Source organism: Streptopelia decaocto, assembly GCF_964273445.1.
Source record: "Streptopelia decaocto genome assembly, chromosome: 28".
NCBI lineage: Eukaryota > Metazoa > Chordata > Aves > Columbiformes > Columbidae > Streptopelia > Streptopelia decaocto.
Window position 1 is genome coordinate 1,044,741 of NC_138683.1, and position 24,073 is coordinate 1,068,813.

The 24,073-nt window shown below is 62.3% G+C and overlaps 1 protein-coding gene across 1 annotated transcript; it reads right to left on the reverse strand.

The window, feature by feature from the left end:
* Positions 1-1,028: 1,028 nt before the first annotated feature.
* On the reverse strand, positions 1,029-23,858 carry LOC309450787 (uncharacterized protein; the record flags this gene model as incomplete). Its single annotated transcript, XM_082073932.1, has 10 exons — positions 1,029-5,572; positions 6,001-6,084; positions 6,879-7,058; positions 8,772-8,981; positions 9,350-9,464; positions 14,041-14,237; positions 16,361-16,530; positions 21,185-21,381; positions 22,334-22,524; positions 23,695-23,858. Coding segments are annotated over 10 exons (3,188 nt in total), but the record flags the coding sequence as incomplete, so codon positions are not given.
* Positions 23,859-24,073: the final 215 nt, after the last annotated feature.

Here is a 24,073-nt window from a genome sequence, read left to right on the forward strand (position 1 = left end):
GCCCACCGCGCCCAACCACCCAATCACCGCTAACCCGCCCGCTCGGCAAACCACGCCCACTCCGCCAACCCTCAAGCGGGGCGCGCCGGCCACGCCCACTCGCCGTGACCCCGCCCACTCGCTCTGACTCCGCCCACTCGGGGAAACCCCCCCGCCCAGTGGACTGAACCATTTGTGGCGCCCGCGGGGGGAGTTTTGGGGCTAAAAAGGTGGTTTTGGGGGCCCGAAAGATGATTTTTGGGGGCCCTGGGTGGGTTTTGGGGTCCCCGGGGTCATTTTTGCGTCCCAAATGAGGATTTTTGGGGCCCCTGGGTGGGTTTTGGGGTCCCCGGGGTCATTTTTGCGTCCCAAATGAGGATTTTTGGGGCCCCTGGGTGGGTTTTGGGGTCCCCGGGGTCATTTTTGCGTCCCAAATGATGATTTTTGGGACCCCTGGGTGGGTTTTGGGGTCCCCGGGGTCATTTTTGCGTCCCAAATGAGGATTTTTCGGGCCCCTGGGTGGGTTTTGGGGTCCCCGGGGTCATTTTTGGGTCCCAAATGATGATTTTTGGGGCCCCTGGGTGGGTTTTGGGGTCCCCGGGGTCATTTTTGCGTCCCAAATGAGGATTTTTGGGGCCCCTGGGTGGGTTTTGGGGTCCCCGGGGTCATTTTTGGGTCCCAAATGATGATTTTTGGGTCCCTGGGAACAATTTTTGGTCGCCAATGGCAATTTTGGGGTCCAAAAAGATGATTTTTGGGTCCCAATACATGACTTTGGGGTCCCCTCCCCCCCCCCCAAGTTTGATCCCCCCATCAAATCCATCATGTACCCACCCCCGAACTCCTGGGTCCCTCCCGAACTCCTGGGTCCCCCCATGTCTCCTGTATGGGGGGGGGGGGGTCCCCAAAACTCTCCATTTTCAACCCTTTTATTCGTCACCAAGACACGTTTTTTTTGGGGGGGGGGAGGGGAGGGACCCCGCGCCGGCCCCTCCCCCCGCACCCTCCCCGCCCCTCCCCCGCCCCCGCACAAAGCACCTTTGCATAGATCGTGGTCAAAAGGAACCTATTTTACACGGGGCTGTACACGGGTAAAAAACCGCCCCTCCCCCCAGCCAAGATGGCTGCCGGGCCGGGGGCGAGGGGGCAAGATGGCCGCCGCAATTCAAGATGGCCGCCGCAATTCAAGATGGCCGCCGGCAGGAGCTATGGGGGGGTGTCCTCTGGGGGGCAAGATGGCCGCTGATTTCCCGCTCTGCTGGAGTCAAGATGGCTGCCGGGGCTGCGGGGTGATGGGAGGTAAGATGGCTGCCGGAATCAAGATGGCCGCCACTTTCTGCTCTGCCAGATCAAGATGGCCGCCAGGTCTGATGGGTGATGGAGGTAAGATGGCTGCCGGAATCAAGATGGCCGCCGCTTTCTGCTCTGCCAGATCAAGATGGCCGCCAGGTCTGACAGTTGATGGAGACAAGATGGCTGCCGGTTCTCACATCTGCTGGGGGCAAGATGGCTGCCGGCTGCGACAGCTATTGGAGCCAAGATGGCCGTCGTTTCCGGCGTGAACTGGAAGGCAAGATGGCTGCCATTCTATCAATGTGGGGGTCAAGATGGCCGCCACGGCCACCTGAGTCAATATGGCCGCTGGAGTCAATATGGCCGCTCCTTCCCACACTGGCCTGGGCCAAGATGGCCGCCGGTTCTGACAAGCAATGGAAGCAAGATGGCTGCTGGAATCAAGATGGCCGCCGAATCAAGATGGCCGCCGGCCCTGATGTTCACTAGAGTCAAGATGGCCGCTCCTTCCCACACTGGCCTGGGCCAAGATGGCCGCCGGTTCTGACATCCAATGGAGGCAAGATGGCTGCTGGATCAAGATGGCTGTCAGTTCAAGATGGCTGCCAAATCAAGATGGCCACCAGTCCAAGATGGCCACCAAAGAAGATGGCCACCAGTTCAATATGGCTGCCAGTTCAATATGGCCGCCAGTCCAAGACGGCCACCAGTCCAAGATGGCTGCCAGTTCAATATGGCCGCCAGTCCAAGATGGCCGCCAAATCAAGATGGCCACCAGTTCAAGATGGCCACCAGTCCAAGATGGCCACCAGTTCAAGATGGCCGCCAGATCAATATGGCCGCCAGTCCAAGATGGCCACCACTTCAATATGGCTGCCAGTTCAATATGGCCACCAGTCCAAGATGGCCACCAGTTCAAGATGGCTGCCAGTTCAATATGGCCACCAGTCCAAGATGGCTGCCAGTTCAAGATGGCTGCCACTTCAATATGTCCGCCAGTCCAATATGGCCGCCAGTCCAAGATGGCCGCCAAATCAAGATGGCCACCAGTCCAAGATGGCCACCACTTCAATATGGCTGCCAGTTCAATATGGCTGCCATTTCAAGATGGCCGTCAGTTCAAGATGGCCGCCAGTTCAAGATGGCTGCCACTTCAATATGTCCGCCAGTCCAATATGTCCGCCAGTCCAAGATGGCTGCCAAATCAAGATGGCCGCCAGTTCAATATGGCCGTCAGTTCAAGATGGCTGCCAAATCAAGATGGCCACTTCAATATGGCTGCCAGTTCAATATGGCCGCCAGTCCAAGATGGCCGCCAAATCAAGATGGCCGCCAGTTCAATATGGCCGTCAGTTCAAGATGGCCGCCAGTCCAAGATGGCCGCCAGTCCAAGATGGCCACCGCCAGTGACATCACCCTCACCCCAGCGGCCATCTTGCTGCCGCCATCTTGTGGGCGTGGCCAGCGGCCATTTTGGATTCCTCTCCTCCGCCACGTTCTCTCCTCTGATTGGCTGCTGTTCGGCCATTTTGGGGTCGGCCATCTTGTGCTTCCCCTTCCGCCATCTTGCCGGCAGCTGATTGGTCGTTTTGCTGTCACATGTTCAGCAGCTTCACCCAGGCCAGGGCGGCCATTTTGTGGGCACCTCGTCGGCCATCTTGCCATCATGTAGTTGGCCATCTTGTACCTCCCACTTCCGCCATCTTGCCATCCCATAGTCGGCCATCTTGTATCCTCCACTTCCGCCATCTTGCCATCCCATAGTCGGCCATCTTGCCATCATGTAGTCGGCCATCTTGTATGTCCCACTTCCGCCATCTTGCCATCACATAGTCGGCCATCTTGCCATCATGTAGTCGGCCATCTTGTATCCTCCACTTCCGCCATCTTGCCATCACACAGTCGGCCATCTTGCCATCACATAGTCGGCCATCTTGCCGTCATGTAGTCGGCCATCTTGTATCCTCCACTTCCGCCATCTTGCCATCCCATAGTCGGCCATCTTGCCATCACATAGTCGGCCATCTTGCCGTCATGTAGTCGGCCATCTTGTAGCCTCCACTTCCGCCATCTTGCCATCCCACAGTCAGCCATCTTGCCATTATTTAGTCGGCCATTTTGTAGTCTCCACTTCCGCCATCTTGCCGTCACATAGTCGGCCATCTTGTATCTTTCACTTCCACCATATTGCCATTACACAGTCGGCCATCTTGGAGTCACATAGTTGGCCATCTTGCCATTATATAGTCGGCCATCTTGTATATTCCTCTTCCGCCATCTTGCCATCACATAGTCGGCCATCTTGCAGTCACATAGTCGGCCATCTTGCAGTCACATAGTCGGCCATCTTGCCATCATGTAGTCGGCCATCTTGTACCTCCCACTTCCGCCATCTTGCCATCCCATAGTCGGCCATCTTGCCACCATGTAGTCGGCCATCTTGTACCTCCCACTTCCGCCATCTTGCCCCCCCACCCCGGCCGTCTTGCCCCCCCTCCCATCCCCCCCACTCCGGCCTCTTCCCATCCCCCCCCCCCCCCCATCCCCCCCCCCACCCCCCCCAATGGGGCAGCCTATGGGTCACGTCTTCCCCTTCCTCCCCCGGGGGGGGGGGTTGGGCTCATGGGGGGCGGGATTCACGCACCTCCGGGGGGGCTGTTGCCTCCTTGGCTCCGCCCCCTGGCCCCCCCCCCTCTTCCTCCTTTTGGGGGGCGGGGGGGGCGGCGACGCCCCCTCCCCCCCCCCCACCCCCCCCAGGGGGCGGAGTTTGATTCCGGCGCCGCCTCCCCGGCTCCCGCTCCAATGGGGGGCGCAACGGGGAGAGGGGGCGGCGCCGGGTGCCGCGGGCGGGGGCGGGGCCAACGGGGTGGGGGGGGGGCGGAGGGGGCGAGGGGGAGGGGCGCTTGGGGGGGCGGCCCCGGCGCCTCTTCCCGACACCCGGGGGGGTGGGCGGAGTCAGAGGTGGGGGGGGCGGGGCTTTGCGGCGGGAAGCCGGGGGGGGGCGGCGGCGGCGCCGGCGCCGGGGGGGGCGGCGCTTGGGGGGGCGGCCCCGGCGCCGTTTGGGGGGGGGCGGGTGGGCGTGGTCAAGATGGCCGCCGGCAGTGGGGGGGGAGGGGTTTTGGGGGGGTCTCCGGCGCGAGGTCGGGGGGTGATGAGGCTCCAATATGGTCAACAGGCGGCCGGGGAGGGAGCGCAGGACCTTGTGGGCGGGGCCGGGGCCGCGGCTCTGGCGAATCAGCACGTCCGCGCTGCGCCGGCGCCGCCGCGGCGGGGCGGGGCGGCCGGAGGCCCCGCCCACCTGCCCCGCCCCCGGGGAGCCCGCCCTGGTTGGCTCCGCCCCCGCCGGACCCGCTTCCATTGGCTCCGAGCCCGCAGATCCCGCCCCTATGGGTGGGGGCGGAGCCAATGGGGGCGGAGAGGGCGGTGACGTCACCGGGGAGGGCGGTGACGTCACAGGAAGCGCTTCGGGCGGGGCGGGAAGCGCTTCCGGCGGGGGTTGTGACGTCACAGGAAGTGGCTCCGGGGGCGGCGGTGACGTCACAGGAAGCGGCTCCGGGGGCGCAGGAAGCGGCGGCGGAGGGGGAGGGGGCGGTGGTGACGTCACAGGAAGCGGCTGCGGCGTCACAGGAAGCGGCTGCGGCGCCGCGGGAAGTGACGGCGGCGTCGCAGGAAGTGACGGCGACGCCACAGGAAGCGGCTCGGGCGCCGCAGGAAGCGGCTCCGGCACCGCAGGAAGCGGCTCCGGCGCCACAGGAAGCGGCTGTGACGCCACAGGAAGCGGCTGCGCAACGACAGGAAGTGGCTCCATCGCCACAGGAAGCGGCTCCGGCGCCACAGGAAGTGGGTTGGCGCCCACAGGAAGTGGGGCGGAGCCCACAGGAAGTGGCGGCTGTGGCTCCGCCCCCCGGTCCGTGGGGGGCGTGGTCCCCGAGGGGCCGTTCTTAGGCCCCGCCCCCCTGTTTCCCGCCGCCCGCAGCCGTTGGCTGACGCGGGTGCCGGGCCGGGGGGGGAGGGGCCTGGGAGGCCCCGCCCTCGAGCGCCGGGGCCGCCTGGGTCCCCCGGTGGGCGTGGCCACGAGCCCCTCCCCCGCCATCATGGCGTCGGTGTCAGCGTCACCCGAACTCCTGGGTCCCTCCCGGACGCCTGGGTCCCTCCCGAACTCCTGGGTCCCTCCCGGACGCCTGGGTCCCGCCGGGGGGGGCGGGGGCGGCTCCTCGTCGTCGGGCGGGGGGGGGAGGCGGAAGCGGCCGCCCATCCCCCGCGCCTGGTCGATGTCCTTGCGGGCGGCGGCCACTTGTTCCTGGGGGGGGGGAGGGGGTGAAGGGGCCCTCCCGGACGCCTGGGTCCCTCCCGAACTCCTGGGTCCCCTCCCGGACGCCTGGGTCCCTCCCAAACTCTCAGGTCTACTCCTGAACATCTGGGTCCCTTGGGGTACTCCTGGGTCCCTCCCGGATGCCTGGGTCCCTCCTGAAATCCTGGGTCCCTCCCGAACTCCTGGGTCCCCTCCTGGACTCCTGGGTCCCTTGGGGCACTCCTGGGTCCCTCCCGAACTCCTGGGTCCACTCCTGGACTCCTGGGTCCCTTGGGGCACTCCTGGGTCCACTCCCGGACGCCTGGGTCCCTCCCAAACTCCCAGGTCTACTCCTGAACTCCTGGGTCCCTTGGGGTACTCCTGGGTCCCTCCTGAACTCCTGGGTCCCTCCCGGACGCCTGGGTCCCCAGACCCACCTCCGCCAGCTTCAGCTCCTCCCTGCTCACGTCCTCCAGCGACGCCTCCAGGAAGTTCATGGCGTAGCGCTCGATGGGGGTGAGCTGCACCCGAACGCCTGGGTCCCTCGGGTGCCGGGGTTCCCCCCGCACTCCTGGGTCCCTCCCGAACTCCTGGGTCCTCCCCTGAACTCCTGGGTCCCTCCCGAACTCCTGGGTCCTCCCCTGAACTCCTGGGTCCCCCCCGAACTCCTGGGTCCCTTGGGGCACTCCTGGGTCCCTCCCGAACTCCTGGGTCCCTTGGGGCACTCCTGGGTCCCTCCCGAACTCCTGGGTCCCTCCTAGCCCTTGACGATCAGACCGTCTCCATCACCTCCATGTTCTCCTGGTCACTTGGGTCCCTCCAACCCCAATCTCTTATGGGTCCCCCCGAACTCCTGGGTCCCTCCCGCACTCCTGGGTCCCCTATTTGGGTCCCTCCCGAACTCCTGGGTCCCTCCCGAACTCCTGGGTCCCCTATTTGGGTCCCTCCCGAACTCCTGGGTCCCCTATTTGGATCCCTCCCGAACTCCTGGGTCCCTCCCGAACTCCTGGGTCCCCCGAACTCCTGGGTCCCCCCGCACTCCTGGGTCCCTCCCGAATTCCCATGTCCCTCCCGAACTCCTGGGTCCCCTATTTGGATCCCTCCCCGAACTCCTGGGTCCTCCCCCGAGCTCCTGGGTCCCTTGGGGACCTCCTGGGTCCCTCCCGAACTCCTGGGTCCCTCCCGAACTCCTGGGTCCCTCCCGCACTCCTGGGTCCCTCCCGAACTCCTGGGTCCCCTATTTGGATCCCTCCCGAACTCCTGGGTCCCTCCCGCACTCCTGGGTCCCTCCCGCACTCCTGGGTCCCTCCCGCACCTGCTCGACCAGCGCGGCGATCTCCTGCTCGGCCTTGGACGGCTCCTCCTCGGGCTCGGGGCCGTTGCGCTCGTCCTCGGGGCTCAGGCTCTCGCTGAACTCGGCCATGGCCGCCACGCGCTCGGCCTGGGCCTGCGAGGCCGCCCGGATGTCCTCGGGGTCCTCGGCGCCGCACAGCGCCTGGGGACGATGGGGACGATGGGGACATCGGGGGCGATGGGGGCGATGGGGACATTGGGGGCGATGGAGACATTGGGGGCAATGGGGACAATGGGGGCAATGGGGGCAATGGGGACATTGGGGGTGATGGGGACATTGGGGGCAATGGGGGTGATGGGGACAATGGGGACATTGATGGATCCCAATGACATTGGGGACCCCTTGGTGACATTGGGGACCACCCAGTGACATTGGGGACAATGGGGACAATGGGTACAATGGGGGCAATGGGGACAATGGGGGCAATGGGGACATTGGGGGCGATGGGGACAATGGGGACATTGGGGGCAATGGGAGCATTGGGGGATCCCAATGACATTGGGGACCACCTGGTGACTTTGGGGACATTGGGGACAATGGGTATAACGAGTATAATGGGTACAATGGGGACATTGGGGACAATGGGGGTGATGGGGACAATGGGGACATTGGGGACAATGGGGACATTGGGGGCAATGGGGACATTGGGGGATCCCTATGACATTGGGGACCACCTGGTGACATTGGGGACATTGGGGACAATGGGTATAATGAGTATAATGGGTACAAGGGGGACATTGGGGACAATGGGAATGATGGGGACAATGGGGGCAATGGGGACATTGGGGACAATGGGGGCAATGGGGACATTGGGGACAATGGGGGCAATGGGGACAATGGGGGCGATGGGGACATTGGTGGATCCCAATGACATTGGGGACCCCTTGGTGACATTGGGGACCACCCAGTGACATTGGGGACAATGGGGACATTGGGGACAATGGGGGCAATGGGGACAATGGGGGCAATGGGGACATTGGGGGCGATGGGGACAATGGGGACATTGGGGGCAATGGGAGCATTGGGGGATCCCAATGACATTGGGGACCACCTGGTGACATTGGGGACATTGGGGACAATGGGTATAATGAGTATAATGGGTACAATGGGGACATTGGGGACAATGGGGACAATGGGGACAATGGGGGCAATGGGGGCAATGGGGATATTGATGGATCCCAATGACATTGGGGACCCCTTGGTGACACTGGGGACCACCCAGTGACATTGGGGACATTGGGGGCAATGGGGACAATGGGTACAATGGGGACAATGAGGACAATGGGGGCAATGGGGACATTGGGGGCAATGGGGGCAATGGGGGATCCCAATGACATTGGGGACCACCTGGTGACATTGGGGACAATGGGTATAATGAGTATAATGGGTACAATGGGGACATTGGGGACAATGGGTTCAATGGGGACAATGGGGGCGATGGGGACATTGATGGATCCCAATGACATTGGGGAGCCCTTGGTGACATTGGGGACCACCCAGTGACATTGGGGACAATGGGGACAATGGGGGCAATGGGGGCAATGGGGACAATGGGGACATTGGGGGCGATGGGGACAATGGGGACATTGGGGGCAATGGGAGCATTGGGGGATCCCAATGACATTGGGGACCACCTGGTGACATTGGGGACATTGGGGACAATGGGTATAACGAGTATAATGGGGACAATGGGGACATTGGGGACAATGGGGACAATGGGTACAATGGGGGCAATGGGGGCGATGGGGACATTGGGGACAATGGGGACATTGGGGGCAATGGGTATAATGAGTATAATGGGTACAATGGGTATAATGGGGACAATGGTGACAATGGTGACAACGGGGACCCCACCTGCTCCAGGATGTGCGTCCTCCGCGTGGCCGCCGGGTCCTCGTCCTCCTCGGCCGGCGCGTCCCCGTCGCCCTCGGTGTCCCCGTCCCTGTCCCTGTCCCTGTCCCCATCCTTGTCCTTGTCCCCATCCCTGTCCCTGTCCTTGTCCTTGTCCCTCTCGGGCCGTCCCGGCTCCTCGGGCGTCATGTCAAACAGCTCCCGGATGGTTTGCTGGGGGGAAATGGGGGGGAAATGGGGGTTGGACCGGACGCCTGGGTCCCTCCCGGACGCCTGGGTCCCTTCCTGAACTCCTGGGTCCCTCCCGAACTCCTGGGTCCCCACTTTGGGTCCCTCCCGAACTCCTGGGTCCCCTATTTGGGTCCCTCCCGGACTCCTGGGTCCCTCCCGGACGCCTGGGTCCCCGGACGCCTGGGTCCCTCCCGGACGCCTGGGTCCCTATTTGGGTCCCTCCCTGAACTCCTGGGTCCCTCCCGAACTCCTGGGTCCCTCCCGGACGCCTGGGTCCCCTATTTGGGTCCCTCCCGAACTCCTGGGTCCCTCCCGGACGCCTGGGTCCCCCGGACGCCTGGGTCCCTCACCTGTTTGAAGTAGGCGGTGGTGAAGTTCCCGCCCTCGATGGCCATGTCCCCCAACATGCGCTTCTGATTGGCCTTCTTGAGGATGTTCTCCTCCACCGTGCGCTCGCTGATCAGCCTGGGGACAATGGGGACAATGGGGACAATGGGGACAATGGGGACATGGGGGACAGTGGGGACATTGGGGACATGGGGGGCAATGGGGGCATTGGGGACAGTGGGGACATGGGGGGCAATGGGGGTACTGGGGGCAATGGGGACAATGGGGACATTGGGGCAATGGGGACAATGGGGGCAATGGGGACAATGGGGGCAATGGGGACATGGGGGACATGAGGGGCAATGGGGATATTGGGGACATTGGGGGTAATGGAGGCGATGGGGACAATGGGGACAATGGGGACATTGGGGACAATGGGGGCAATGGGGGCAATGGGGACAATGGGGACATTGGGGACAATGGGGACATTGGGGACATTGGGGACAATGGGAGCGATGGGGGCAATGGGGACATTGGGGGCAATGGGAGCGATGGGGACAATGGGGACATTTGGGACATGGGGGGCAATGGGGGCAATGGGGGCAATGGGGACAATGGGGGCAATGGGGACAATGGGGACATTGGGGGCAATGGGGACAATGGGGACAATGGGGACATTGGGGACATTGGGGACATGGGGGGCAATGGGGACAATGGGGACAATGGGGACAATGGGATAATGGGGACAATGGGGATAATGGGACAATGGGGACAATGGGACAATGGGGACAATGGGACAATGGGGACATTGGGGACAATGGGGACAATGGGGACAATGGGATAATGGGGACAATGGGACAATGGGACAATGGGATAATGGGATAATGGGGACATTGGGGACAATGGGGACAATGGGGACAGTGGGGGCAATGGGGGCAATGGGGACAATGGGGGCATTGGGGACATTGGGGATAATGGGGACATTGGGGATAATGGGGACAATGGAGACAATGGGAGTAATTAATGGGATAATGGGAAAATGAGATAATGGGGACAATGGGATAATGGGGACAATGGGACAATGGGGACAATGGGGACAATGGGGACAATGGGACAATGGGACAATGGGGTAATGGGACAATGGGACAATGGGACAATGGGACAGTGGGGACAATGGGACAATGGGATAATGGGATAATGGGGACAATGGGATAATGGGACAATGGGATAGTGGGGACAATGGGGGCAACAGTGAACCCGGGGGTGGGGGAGGGGAATCATGGGTGGGGGAGGGGAAATTGGATATGGTGGATGGGAAATAAGGGTGGGGGATGGGAATATAGGGGTGGGGGATGGGAATATAGGGGTGGGGGATGGGAACCAAGTGTGGGGGAGGGGAAATTGAGGGTGGGGAAACCAAGGGTGGGGGGAGGGGAACTAAGGCTGGGGGAGGGGAAATCAGGGTGGGGGATGGGAAATAAGGGTGGGGGAGGGGAATATAGGGCTGGGGGATGGGAACATAGGGGTGGGGGATGGGAATATAGGGGTGGGGGAGGGGAAATCAGGGTGGGGGAGGGGAATACAGGGGTGGGGGAGGGGAATATAGGGGTGGGTGGTGGGAACCAAGGGTGGGAAATGGGGTCTGGGGGATGGGAAACTGAGGGTGGGGGAGGGGAACTAAGGGTGGGGGATGGGAATACAGGGGTGGGGGATGGGAATCAAGGGTGAGGGAGGGGAAACTGGATATGGTGGATGGGAACCAAGGGTGGGGGAGGGGAATATTGGGCTGGGGGATGGGAAATAAGGCTGGATGATGGGAATATAGGGGTGGGGGAGGGGAAATCAGGGTGGGGGAGGGGAATATAGGGGTGGGGGAGGGGAAATCAGGGTGGGGGAGGGGAAATTGGATATGGTGGATGGGAAATAAGGGTGGGGGATGGGAATATTGGGGTGGGGGAGGGGAATATAGGGGTGGGGGATGGGAACCAAGGCTGGATGATGGGAATATAGGGGTGGGGGATGGGAATATAGGGGTGGGGGATGGGAAACGAGGGTGGGGGAGGGGAAATAGGGGTGGGGGAGGGGAACACAGGGGTGGGGGAGGGGAATACAGGGGTGGGGGAGGGGAATAAAGGGGTGGGGGAGGGGAAATCAGGGTGGGGGATGGGAAATAAGGGTGGGGGAGGGGAATATAGGGCTGGGGGATGGGAACATAGGGGTGGGGGAGGGGAATATAGGGGTGGGGGAGGGGAAATCAGGGTGGGGGAGGGGAAATTGGATATGGTGGATGGGAAACAAGGGGGATGGGAATATAAGGGTGGGGGATGGGAATATAGGGGTGGGGGATGGGAACCAAGGCTGGATGATGGGAATATAGGGGTGGGGGATGGGAATAGAGGGGTGGGGGATGGGAAATGAGGGTGGGGGAGGGGAAATAGGGGTGGGGGAGGGGAACACAGGGGTGGGGGAGGGGAATACAGGGGTGGGGGAGGGGAAACTGGATATGGTGGATGGGAACCAAGGGTGGGGGAGGGGAATATTGGGCTGGGGGATGGGAAATAAGGCTGGATGATGGGAATATAGGGGTGGGGGATGGGAATATAGGGGTGGGGGATGGGAAATCAGGGTGGGGGAGGGGAAATTGGATATGGTGGATGGGAAATAAGGGTGGGGGATGGGAATATAAGGGTGGGGGATGGGAATATAGGGGTGGGGGATGGGAATATAGGGGTGGGGGATGGGAATATAGGGGTGGGGAGGGGAAATTGGATATGGTGGATGGGAAATAAGGGTGGGGGAGGGGAATATAAGGGTGGGGGGTGGGAATATAGGGGTGGGGGATGGGAACCAAGGCTGGATGATGGGAATATAGGGGTGGGGGATGGGAATATAGGGGTGGGGGATGGGAAACGAGGGAGGGGGAGGGGAACACAGGGGTGGGGGAGGGGAACACAGGGGTGGGGGAGGGGAATACAGGGCTGGGGGAGGGGAAAGTGGGGTGGGGGAGGGGAATACAGGGGTGGGGGAGGGGAAAGTGGGGTGGGAGAGGGGAATCTGAGGGTGGGAAATGGGGACTGGGGGAGGGGAAATGAGGGTGGGGGGTGGGAAACCAAGGGGTGGGGGATGGGAAACTGGATATGTTGGATGGGAAATAAGGGTGGGGGATGGGAAACCGAGGGTGGGGGAGGGTCGGGGAGGCGGGGGAGGGGCGCGCACCGGTAGATGTGCACGTCGCGGGTCTGGCCGATGCGGTGGCAGCGGAACATGGGGGAGGGGAACCCAGGGTGGGGGAGGGGAAATCAGGGTGGGGGATGGGAAACTGGATATGGTGGATGGGAACCAATGGTGGGGGAGGGGAATATTGGGCTGGGGGATGGGAAATAAGGGTGGGGGAGGGGAATATAGGGGTGGGGGATGGGAACCGAGGCTGGGGGAGGGGAAACTGGATATGGTGGATGGGGAATCAAGGGTGGGGGAGGGGAATATAAGGGTGGGGGATGGGAATATAGGGGTGGGGGATGGGAACCAAGGCTGGATGATGGGAATATAGGGGTGGGGGATGGGAATATAGGGGTGGGGGATGGGAAATGAGGGTGGGGGAGGGGAAATAGGGGTGGGGGATGGGAACACAGGGGTGGGGGATGGGAAATGAGGGTGGGGGAGGGGAAATAGGGGTGGGGGAGGGGAACACAGGGGTGGGGGAGGGGAATACAGGGGTGGGGGAGGGGAAATCAGGGTGGGGGAGGGGAAAGTGGGGTGGGGGAAGGGAATACAGGGGTGGGGGGAGGGGAATACAGGGGTGGGGGAGGGGAATCTGAGGGTGGGAAATGGGGACTGGGAGAGGGGAAATGAGGGTGGGGGGTGGGAAACCAAGGGGTGGGGGATGGGAAACTGGATATGTTGGATGGGAAATAAGGGTGGGGGATGGGAAACCGAGGGTGGGGGAGGGTCGGGGAGGCGGGGGAGGGGCGCGCACCGGTAGATGTGCACGTCGCGGGTCTGGCCGATGCGGTGGCAGCGGAACATGGGGGAGGGGAACCCAGGGTGGGGGAGGGGAAATCAGGGTGGGGGATGGGAAACTGGATATGGTGGATGGGAACCAATGGTGGGGGAGGGGAATATTGGGCTGGGGGATGGGAAATAAGGCTGGATGATGGGAATATAGGGGTGGGGGATGGGAATATAGGGGTGGGGGAGGGGAAATCAGGGTGGGGGAGGGGAAATTGGATATGGTGGATGGGAAATAAGGGTGGGGGATGGGAATATAAGGGTGGGGGATGGGAATATAGGGGTGGGGGATGGGAACCAAGGCTGGATGATGGGAATATAGGGGTGGGGGATGGGAATATAGGGGTGGGGGATGGGAATCAAGGGTGGGGGAGGGGAAATGAGGGTGGGGGAGGGGAAATAGGGGTGGGGGAGGGGAATACAGGGGTGGGGGAGGGGAAAGTGGGGTGGGGGAGGGGAATACAGGGGTGGGGGAGGGGAAAGTGGGGTGGGGGAGGGGAATACAGGGGTGGGGGAGGGGAAAGTGGGGTGGGGGAGGGGAATCTGAGGGTGGGAAATGGGGACTGGGGGAGGGGAAATGAGGGTGGGGGGTGGGAAACCAAGGGGTGGGGGATGGGAAACTGGATATGTTGGATGGGAAATAAGGGTGGGGGATGGGAAACCGAGGGTGGGGGAGGGGAAATGAGGGCGGGGGAGGGGCGCGCACCGGTAGATGTGCACGTCGCGGGTCTGGCCGATGCGGTGGCAGCGGTCCTGCGCCTGCGCGTCCATGGTGGGGTTCCAGTCGCTGTCGTAGAACACGACGGTGTCGGCCCCCGCCAGGTTCACCCCCACCCCCCCGCTGCGCGTCGACAGGATGAAGCAGAAGATGCGCTTGTCCGCGTTGAAACGCTCCATCAGCGCCTGGATGGGGGGGGGGAGGGGGCGGGGTCAGCGCCGGACGCCTGGGTCCTTCCCCGGACGCCTGGGTCCTTCCCCGGACGCCTGGGTCCTTCGCCGGACGCCTGGGTCCTTCGCCGGACGCCTGGGTCCCTCCCAAAGTCCTAGGTCTCCTCCTGAAGTCCTGGGTCTCTTTGGGCACTCCTGGGTGCCTCCCGAACGCCTGGGTCCCTCCCGAACGCCTGGGTCCCTCCCGAACGCCTGGGTCCCTCCTGAACTCCTGGGTCTCTTGGGGCACTCCTGGGTCCCCTCCTGAACTCCTGGGTCTCTTTGGGCACTCCTGGGTCCCCTCCCGAACTCGTGGGTCCCTCCCGAACTCCTGGGTCCCTCCCGAACTCCTGGGTCCCCTCCCGAACTCCTGGGTCTCTTTGGGCACTCCTGGGTCCCTCCCAAACTCCTGGGTCCCTCCCGAACTCCTGGGTCTCTTGGGGCACTCCTGGGTCCCCTCCTGAACTCCTGGGTCCCTGTTGACCCTTTGTGGCCCCTCCTGAACTCCTGGGTCCCTCCCGAACTCCTGGGTCCCTATCGACCCTTTGTGACCCCTCCTGAACTCCTGGGTCCCTCTGGGCACTCCTGGGTCCCTCCTGAACTCCTGAGTCTCTTTGGGCACTCCTGGGTCCCCTCCTGAAGTCCTGGGTCTCTTTGGGCACTCCTGGGTCCCTCCCGAACTCCTGGGTCCCTCCCGGACGCCTGGGTCCCTCCCAAATTCCTAGGCCCCCTCCCGAACTCCTGGGTCCCTCCCGAACTCCTGGGTCCCTCCCGAACTCCTGGGTCCCCTCCTGAACTCCTGGGTCCCTGTTGACCCTTTGTGGCCCCTCCTGAACTCCTGGGTCTCTTTGGGCACTCCTGGGTCCCTCCCGAACTCCTGGGTCCCTCCCGGACGCCTGGGTCCCTCCCAAATTCCTAGGCCCCCTCCCGAACTCCTGGGTCCCCTCCCGAACTCCTGGGTCCCTCCCGAACTCCTGGGTCCCTCCCGAACTCCTGGGTCCCTCCCGAACTCCTGCGTCCCTCCCGAACTCCTGGGTCTCTTTGGGCACTCCTGGGTCCCTCCCGGACTCCTGGGTCCCTCCCAAACTCCTGGGTCCCTCCCAAACTCCTGGGTCCCCTCCCGAACTCCTGGGTCCCTCCCGAACTCCTGGGTCCCTCCCGAACTCCTGGGTCCCTCCCGAACTCCTGGGTCTCTTGGGGCACTCCTGGGTCCCCTCCTGAACTCCTGGGTCCCTGTTGACCCTTTGTGGCCCCTCCTGAACTCCTGGGTCTCTTTGGGCACTCCTGGGTCCCCTCCCGAACTCCTGGGTCCCTCCTGAATTCCTGGGTCTCTTTGGGCACTCCTGGGTCCCTCCCGAACGCCTGGGTCCCTCCCGAACGCCTGGGTCCCTCCCGAACTCCTGGGTCCCTCCCGAACTCCTGGGTCTCTTTGGGCACTCCTGGGTCCCTCCCGAACTCCTGGGTCCCTCCTGAACTCCTGGGTCTCTTTGGGCACTCCTGGGTCCCCTCCTGAACTCCTGGGTCCCTCTGGGCACTCCTGGGTCCCTCCTGAACTCCTGAGTCTCTTTGGGCACTCCTGGGTCCCCTCCTGAAGTCCTGGGTCTCTTTGGGCACTCCTGGGTCCCTCCCGAACTCCTGGGTCCCTCCCGGACGCCTGGGTCCCTCCCAAATTCCTAGGCCCCCTCCTGAACTCCTGGGTCCCTCCCGAACTCCTGGGTCCCTCCCGAACTCCTGGGTCCCTCCCGGACGCCTGGGTCCCTCCCAAATTCCTAGGCCCCCTCCTGAAGTCCTGGGTCCCCTCCCGAACTCCTGGGTCCCCTCCCGAACTCCTGGGTCCCCTCCCGAACTCCTGGGTCCCTCCCGAACTCCTGGGTCCCTCCCAAACTCCTGGGTCCCTCCCGAACTCCTGGGTCCCTCCTAGCCCTTGACGATCAGACCCATCTCCATCATCTCCATGTTCTCCTGGTCACTTGGGTCCCTCCAACCCCAATCTCTTACGGGTCCCCCCGAACTCCTGGGTCCACCCCGAACTCCTGGGTCCCTCCCGAACTCCTGGGTCCCCCCGGACGCCTGGGTCCCCCCGGACGCCTGGGTCCTACCTGTCTCTGCTCCACGCGGGTGCTGCCGTCCAAGCGCAGGTAGAGGTGGCCGTGGAAGGTGAGGAAGCGCTCGAGCACGTCCAGCATGCGCGTCATCTGCGTGAACACCAGCACCCGGTGTCCCCCGGCCTTGAGGCGCCGCAGCAGCACGTCCAGCGTCTGCAGCTTCCCTGGGGACGGGGGACATTGGGGACATCAGTGGGGACAGGGGACACGGGGACAGCATGGGGACAGGGGACATCAATGGGGATATCAATGGGAACGTCAATGGGGACGTCAATGGGGACGTCAATGGCGACGTCAATGGGGACGTCAATGGGAACATCAATGGGGACGTCAATGGGAACGTCAATGGGGACGTCAATGGGGACGTCAATGGGGACGTCAATGGGAACGTCAATGGGGACGTCAATGGGGACGTCAATGGGGACGTCAATGGGAACGTCAATGGGGACGTCAATGGGGACGTCAATGGCGACGTCAATGGGAACGTCAATGGGAACGTCAATGGGGACATCAATGGGGACGTCAATGGGGACGTCAATGGGAACGTCAATGGGGACGTCAATGGGGACATCAATGGGGACGTCAATGGGGACGTCAATGGGGACGTCAATGGGAACGTCAATGGGGACGTCAATGGGAACGTCAATGGGGACGTCAATGGGGACGTCAATGGGGACGTCAATGGGAACGTCAATGGAACGTCAATGGGGACGTCAATGGGGACGTCAATGGCGAAGTCAATGGGAACGTCAATGGGGACATCAATGGGAATGTCAATGGGAATGTCAATGGGAACGTCAATGGGAACGTCAATGGGGACATCAAGGGGACATCAATGGAACATCAATGGGGACGTCAATGGGGACGTCAATGGGGACGTCAATGGGAACGTCAATGGGGACATGGGGACATCAATGGAGACATGGAGACATCACGGGAACATCAATGGGGACATCAATGGGAACGTCAATGGGGACGTCAATGGGGACGTCAATGGGGACGTCAATGGGGACGTCAATGGGGACGTCAATGGACACATCAATGGGAACGTCAATGGGAACGTCAATGGGGACGTCAATGGGGACGTCAATGGGGACGTCAATGGGGACGTCAATGGGGACGTCAATGGGAACGTCAATGGCGACATCAATGGGAACGTCAATGGGGACGTCAATGGGGATGTCAATGGGAACGTCAATGGGGACGTCAATGGCGAAGTCAATGGGGACGTCAATGGCGAAGTCAATGGGGACGTCAATGGGGACGTCAATGGGAACATCAATGGGAACATCAATGGGGACGTCAATGGCGACGTCAATGGGAACGTCAATGGGAACGTCAATGGAACATCAATGGGAACATCAATGGAACATCAATGGGGACATGGGAACATCAATGGGAACGTCTCTGGGAACGTCAATGGGAACGTCAATGGGAACGTCAATGGGGACATCAATGGGAACGTCAATGGGGACGTCAATGGGAACATCAATGGGAACGTCAATGGGGACGTCAATGGGAACGTCAATGGGGACGTCAATGGGAACATCAATGGGAACGTCAATGGGGACGTCAATGGGAACGTCAATGGGAACATCAATGGGAACGTCAATGGGTACGTCAATGCGAACGTCAATGGGGACGTCAATGGGGATGTCAATGGGGACGTCAATGGGAACATCAATGGGAACATCAATGGGGACATGGAGACCTCAATGGGGACATCAATGGGGACATCAATGGGGACGTCAATGGGAACGTCAATGGCGAAGTCAATGGGAACGTCAATGGGAACGTCAATGGGGACGTCAATGGGGACGTCAATGGGGACGTCAATGGCGAAGTCAATGGGAACGTCAATGGGGACGTCAATGGGGACGTCAATGGGGACGTCAATGGGAACGTCAATGGGAACGTCAATGGGGACGTCAATGGGAACGTCAATGGGGACATCAAGGGGACATCAATGGAACATCAATGGGGACACGGGGATGTCATGTGGACATCAATGGGAACGTCAATGGGGACATGGGGACATCAATGGAGACATGGAGACATCACGGGAACATCAATGGGAACATCAATGGGGACGTCAATGGGGACGTCAATGGGAACGTCAATGGGGACGTCAATGGGAACGTCAATGGGGACGTCAATGGCGAAGTCAATGGGAACGTCAATGGGGACATCAAGGGGACATCAATGGAACATCAATGGGGACATCAATGGGGACGTCAATGGGAACATCAATGGGGACGTCAATGGGGACGTCAATGGGGACGTCAATGGGAACGTCAATGGGAACATCAATGGGGACGTCAATGGGGACGTCAATGGGGACATCAATGGGAAGGTCAATGGGAACGTCAATGGGGACGTCAATGGGGACGTCAATGGGGACGTCAATGGGGACGTCAATGGGGACGTCAATGGGAAGGTCAATGGGAAGGTCAATGGGAACGTCAATGGGGACGTCAATGGGGACGTCAATGGGGACGTCAATGGGGACGTCAATGGGAACGTCAATGGGGACGTCAATGGCGAAGTCAATGGGGACGTCAATGGGGACGTCAATGGCGAAGTCAATGGGGACGTCAATGGGAACATCAATGGGGACGTCAATGGGGACGTCAATGGGGACGTCAATGGGGACATCAAGGGGACATCAATGGAACATCAATGGGGACGTCAATGGGGACGTCAATGGGGACGTCAATGGGAACGTCAATGGGGACGTCAATGGGAACGTCAATGGGAACATCAGTGGGAACGTCAATGGGGACGTCAATGGGAACGTCAATGGGGACATCAATGGGGACGTCAATGGGGACATCAATGGGGACATCAATGGGGACATCAATGGGAATGTCAATGGGAATGTCAATGGGAACGTCAATGGGAACATCAATGGGGACGTCAATGGGGACGTCAATGGGAACGTCAATGGGGACGTCAATGGAGACGTCAATGGGGACATCAATGGGGACATCAATGGGGACATCAATGGGAATGTCAATGGGAATGTCAATGGGAACGTCAATGGGAACGCCAATGGGGACGTCAATGGGAACGTCAATGGGAACATCAATGGGGACGTCAATGGGAACGTCAATGGGAACATCAATGGAACATCAATGGGAACGTCAATGGGGACGTCAATGGGGACGTCAATGGGAACGTCAATGGGAACATCAATGGAACATCAATGGGAACGTCAATGGGGACGTCAATGGGGACGTCAATGGGAACGTCAATGGGAACGTCAATGGAACATCAATGGGACATCAATGGAACATCAATGGGGACATGGGAACATCAGTGGGAACGTCATTGGGGACGTCAATGGGAACGTCAATGGGAACGTCAATGGGAACGTCAATGGGGACGTCAATGGGAACGTCAATGGGAACGTCAATGGGAACGTCAATGGGGACGTCAATGGGAACGTCAATGGGGACGTCAATGGGGAAGTCAATGGCGAAGTCAATGGGAACGTCAATGGGGACATCAATGGGGACGTCAATGGGGACGTCAATGGGAACATCAATGGGAACGTCAATGGGACATGGGGACATGATGGGAACATTATGGGGACACCATGGGGACAATACTAAGGACATGGGGATGTCATGTGCCCTATATCCCCTACCCCCATATCCCAGCCTCCCCGTCCCCATTGTCCCCAAAACCCCCAATGTCCCCAATGCCCCTGATGTCCCCATTGTCCCCATTGTCCCCAACGACCCCATTACCCTCAACACCCCCATTGCCCCCACTGTCCCCATTGCCCCCATTACCCCCATTGTCCCCAATGTCCCCATTGCCCCCATTGTCCCCATTGTCCCCAACACCCCCATTGTCCCCATTGCCCCCATTGCCCCCATTGCCCCCAATGTCCCCATTGACCCCATTGTCCCCATTGCCCCCAACGACCCCATTGCCCCCATCGTCCTCATTGTCCCCATTAACCCCATTGCCCCCATTACCCCCATTGCCCCCAATGTCCCCAACACCCCCATTGCCCCCAATGTCCCCATTGCCCCCATTGTCCCCATCGCCCCCAATGTCACCATTGCCCCCATTGCCCCCATTGCCCCCACTGTCCTCATTGTCCCCATTGTCCCCATCACCCCCATTGCCCCCATTGTCCCCATTGCCCCCAATGTCCCCATTGTCCCCATTGCCCCCAATGTCCCCATCACCCCCATTGCCCCCAATGTCCCCATTGCCCCCATTGCCCCCAATGTCCCCATTGACCCCAATGTCCCCATTGCCCCCAATGTCCCCAACACCCCCATTGCCCCCAATGTCCCCAACACCCCCATTGCCCCCATTGCCCCCAATGTCCCCATTGCCCCCATTGCCCCCAATGTCCCCATTGACCCCAATGTCCCCATCACCCCCATTGCCCCCAATGTCCCCAATGTCCCCATTGACCCCAATGTCCCCAATGTCCCCATTGCCCCCAATGTCCCCAATGTCCCCATTGACCCCAATGTCCCCATTGCCCCCAATGTCCCCATTGCCCCCATTGCCCCCAATGTCCCCATTGCGCCCAATATCCCCATTGCCCCCAATGACCCCATTAGCCCCCAACACCCCCATTGCCCCCTTTGTCCTCATTGTCCCCATCACCCCCATTGCCCCCATTGCCCCCAATGTCCCCATCACCCCCATTGCCCCCAATGTCCCCATTGCCCCCATTGTCCCCAACACTCCCATTGCCCCCATTGCCCCCAATGTCCCCAACACCCCCATTGCCCCCAATGCCCCCAATGTCCCCACCGCCCCCCACGTCCCCACGTCCCCATGTCCTACCGCAGTCGTACTGCAGCAGCCGGGGGTCGGGCAGGCTGGGGGGGGTCCCGGCCAGCGCCGCCGCCCCCCCCAGCGCCTCCAGCTCCTGGCGCAGCCGCTGCTGCAGCTGCAGCCGCTGCCGCAGCCGCCACGGGGGGGGGCGCCCGCTCACCAGGGCCCCCCCCCGCGCCGCCACCGCCGGCACCACAAACAGGAACCTGCAAGAAAGGGGGGGACACGGCTTGGGGGAGCGGCCGGACGCCTGGGTCCATTCCCGGACGCCTGGGTCCCTTCTCGGACGCCTGGGTCCTTCTCGGACGCCTGGGTCCTTCTCGGACGCCTGGGTCCCTTCCCAGACACCTGGGTTCATCCCGGACGCCTGGGTCCTTCTCGGACGCCTGGGTCCCTCCCAAATGCCTGGGTTCATCCCGGACGCCTGGGTCCCTTCCCAGACACCTGGGTTCATACTGGACAACTGGGTCCCCTCCCGGACGCCTGGGTCCCTCTCGAACTCCTGGGTCCCTGTCAAACTCCTGGCTCCCCGCCCCGAACTCCTGGGTCCCTCCCGAACTCCTGGGTCCCCTCAGTACCCCTTGAGTCCCGAACTCCTGGGTCCCTCCCGAACTCCTGGGTCCCCTCAGTACCCCTTGAGTCCCGAACTCCTGGGTCCCTCCCGGACTCCTGGGTCCCTCCCGAACTCCTGGGTCCCTCCAAACCCCTTTGAGCCCTGAACTCCTGTGTTTCCCCAAGCTCCCCGGACGCCTGGGTCCCCCGAACTCCTGGGTCCCTTGGGGTACTCCTGGGTCCCTCCTACACTCCTGGGTCCCTCCCGGACTCCTGGGTCCCTCCAGGACTCCTGGGTCCCCCCAACTCCCCTGGACGCCTGGGTCCCCCCGAACTCCTGGGTCCCTCCTGAACTCCTGGGTCCCCTCAAAACTCCTTGAATCCCGAACTCCTGGGTCCCTCCCGAACTCCTGGGTCCCTCCCGGACTCCTGGGTCCCCTCAGTACCCCTTGAGCCCCGACCTCCTGGGTCCCTCCCGGACTCCTGGGTCCCCTCAAACCCCCTTGAGCCCCGAACTCCCGTGTCCCTCCAGGACTCCTGGGCCCCCCCCAACTCCCCCAGACTCCTGGGTCCCCGGACGCCTGGGTCCCCCCGCTCCCCCCTCACCGCTGCAGCAGCGGGCGCAGCTGCTCCATGGGGCCGTGGGGCAGGCTGGGGGGCGCCGGGGGGCGCAGGGTGAGGGCGCCCAGCACCTCGGTGCCGTACACGGGGCTCATGGCGCAGCGCAGCTCGTTCAGCCGCAGCAGCCGCTCCAGCCGCTCCGCGCGGCCCCGGACACGCTTGGACTCCAGAGACTCCTATGGGGGGAAATGGGGGGGACCCCAAAGCTGAGACGGGACCCACAGACACCCCTGGGGCCCTTCCGGAATGCCTGAGTCCCTTGGGGTATGCCTGGGTCCCTTCCCGAACTCCTGGGTCCCTGCTGCGCTTGTGGGTCCCTTGGGGTACTCCTGGGTCCCTTGGGGCACTCCTGGGTCCCTCCCGAACTCCTGGGTCCCTTGGGGTACTCCTGGGTCCCTCCCGCACTCCTGGGTCCCTTGGGGCACTCCTGGGTCCCTCCTGAACTCCTGGGTCCCTTGGGGTACTCCTGGGTCCCTCCTGAACTCCTGGGTCCCTTGGGGTACTCCTGGGTCCCTTGGGGCACTCCTGGGTCCCTCCTGAACTCCTGGGTCCCTTGGGGTACTCCTGGGTCCCTTGGGGTACTCCTGGGTCCCTCCTGAACTCCTGGGTCCCTTGGGGACCTCCTGGGTCCCCCCTGCACTCCTGGGTCCCTTGGGGTACTCCTGGGTCCCTTGGGGTACTCCTGGGTCCCTCCTGCAGTCCTGGGTCCCTCCCGCACTCCTGGGTCCCTTGGGGTACTCCTGGGTCCCTCCCGCACTCCTGGGTCCCTTGGGGCACTCCTGGGTCCCTCCCGGACTCCTGGGTCCCTCTCCCGAACTCCTGGGTCCCTTGGGGACCTCCTGGGTCTCTTGGGGCACTCCTGGGTCCCTCTCCCGAACTCCTGGGTCCCCCTAACCCTCCCGGACGCCTGGGTCCCTGCCAGGAGACCCCCAAACCTGCACCGGGACCCCCAGACCCCCCCAAACCCCCTGAGACCCCCAACCCCTAAATCCCCCCCCCACTTTAACCCCCATAGACACCCATGGGTGCCCCCCACCCATGGGTGCCCCCCAGACCCCCCTAAACCCCCTGAGACCCCAACCCCCCCCCCCCCCACTTTAACTCCATAGACACCCATGGGTGCTCCCCAAACCCCCCAGGACCCCCAACCCCCCCCCCCCCCACTTTACTCCCCCATAGAGACATATGGGTGCCCCCCCACCCATGGGTGCCCCCCAGGACCCCCAACCCCCCCCCCCTTTAACCCCCATAGACACCCATGGGTGCCCCCCAGACCCCCAAAGACCCCCAACCCCCCCCCCACTTTAACCCCCATAGACACCCATGGGTGCCCCCCCCGTCCTTACCAGGTAGAAGGGGGAGCGCGGGGGGGGCGGGGGCTGCCGGCGGGGGGGGGGCGGGCGCTGCGGGGGGGGCGGGGCCGGGGGGGGAGGGGCGGGGGGGGCGTCGGGGCCCCTCCCCCCCCCCACCCCGGGAACTTCCGCTTCCTCCTTTTGGGGGGGGGGAGGGGCTGTGGGGAAGAGAAGCGGAAATGGGGGGGGGGGTCAGGGGGGCACCCATGGGTGGGGGGGGGGGTCCCATAGGTTGGGGGAGGGGGGGGGGGTTCCATAGATGGGGTGGGTCCCATGGGTGGGGGGGGTATAAAAGGTGGGGGGGGTCCCTAATGTGGGGGGGCACCCATAGGTGGGGGGGGGGGCACCCAATAGTGGGCAGGGGTCCCTAATG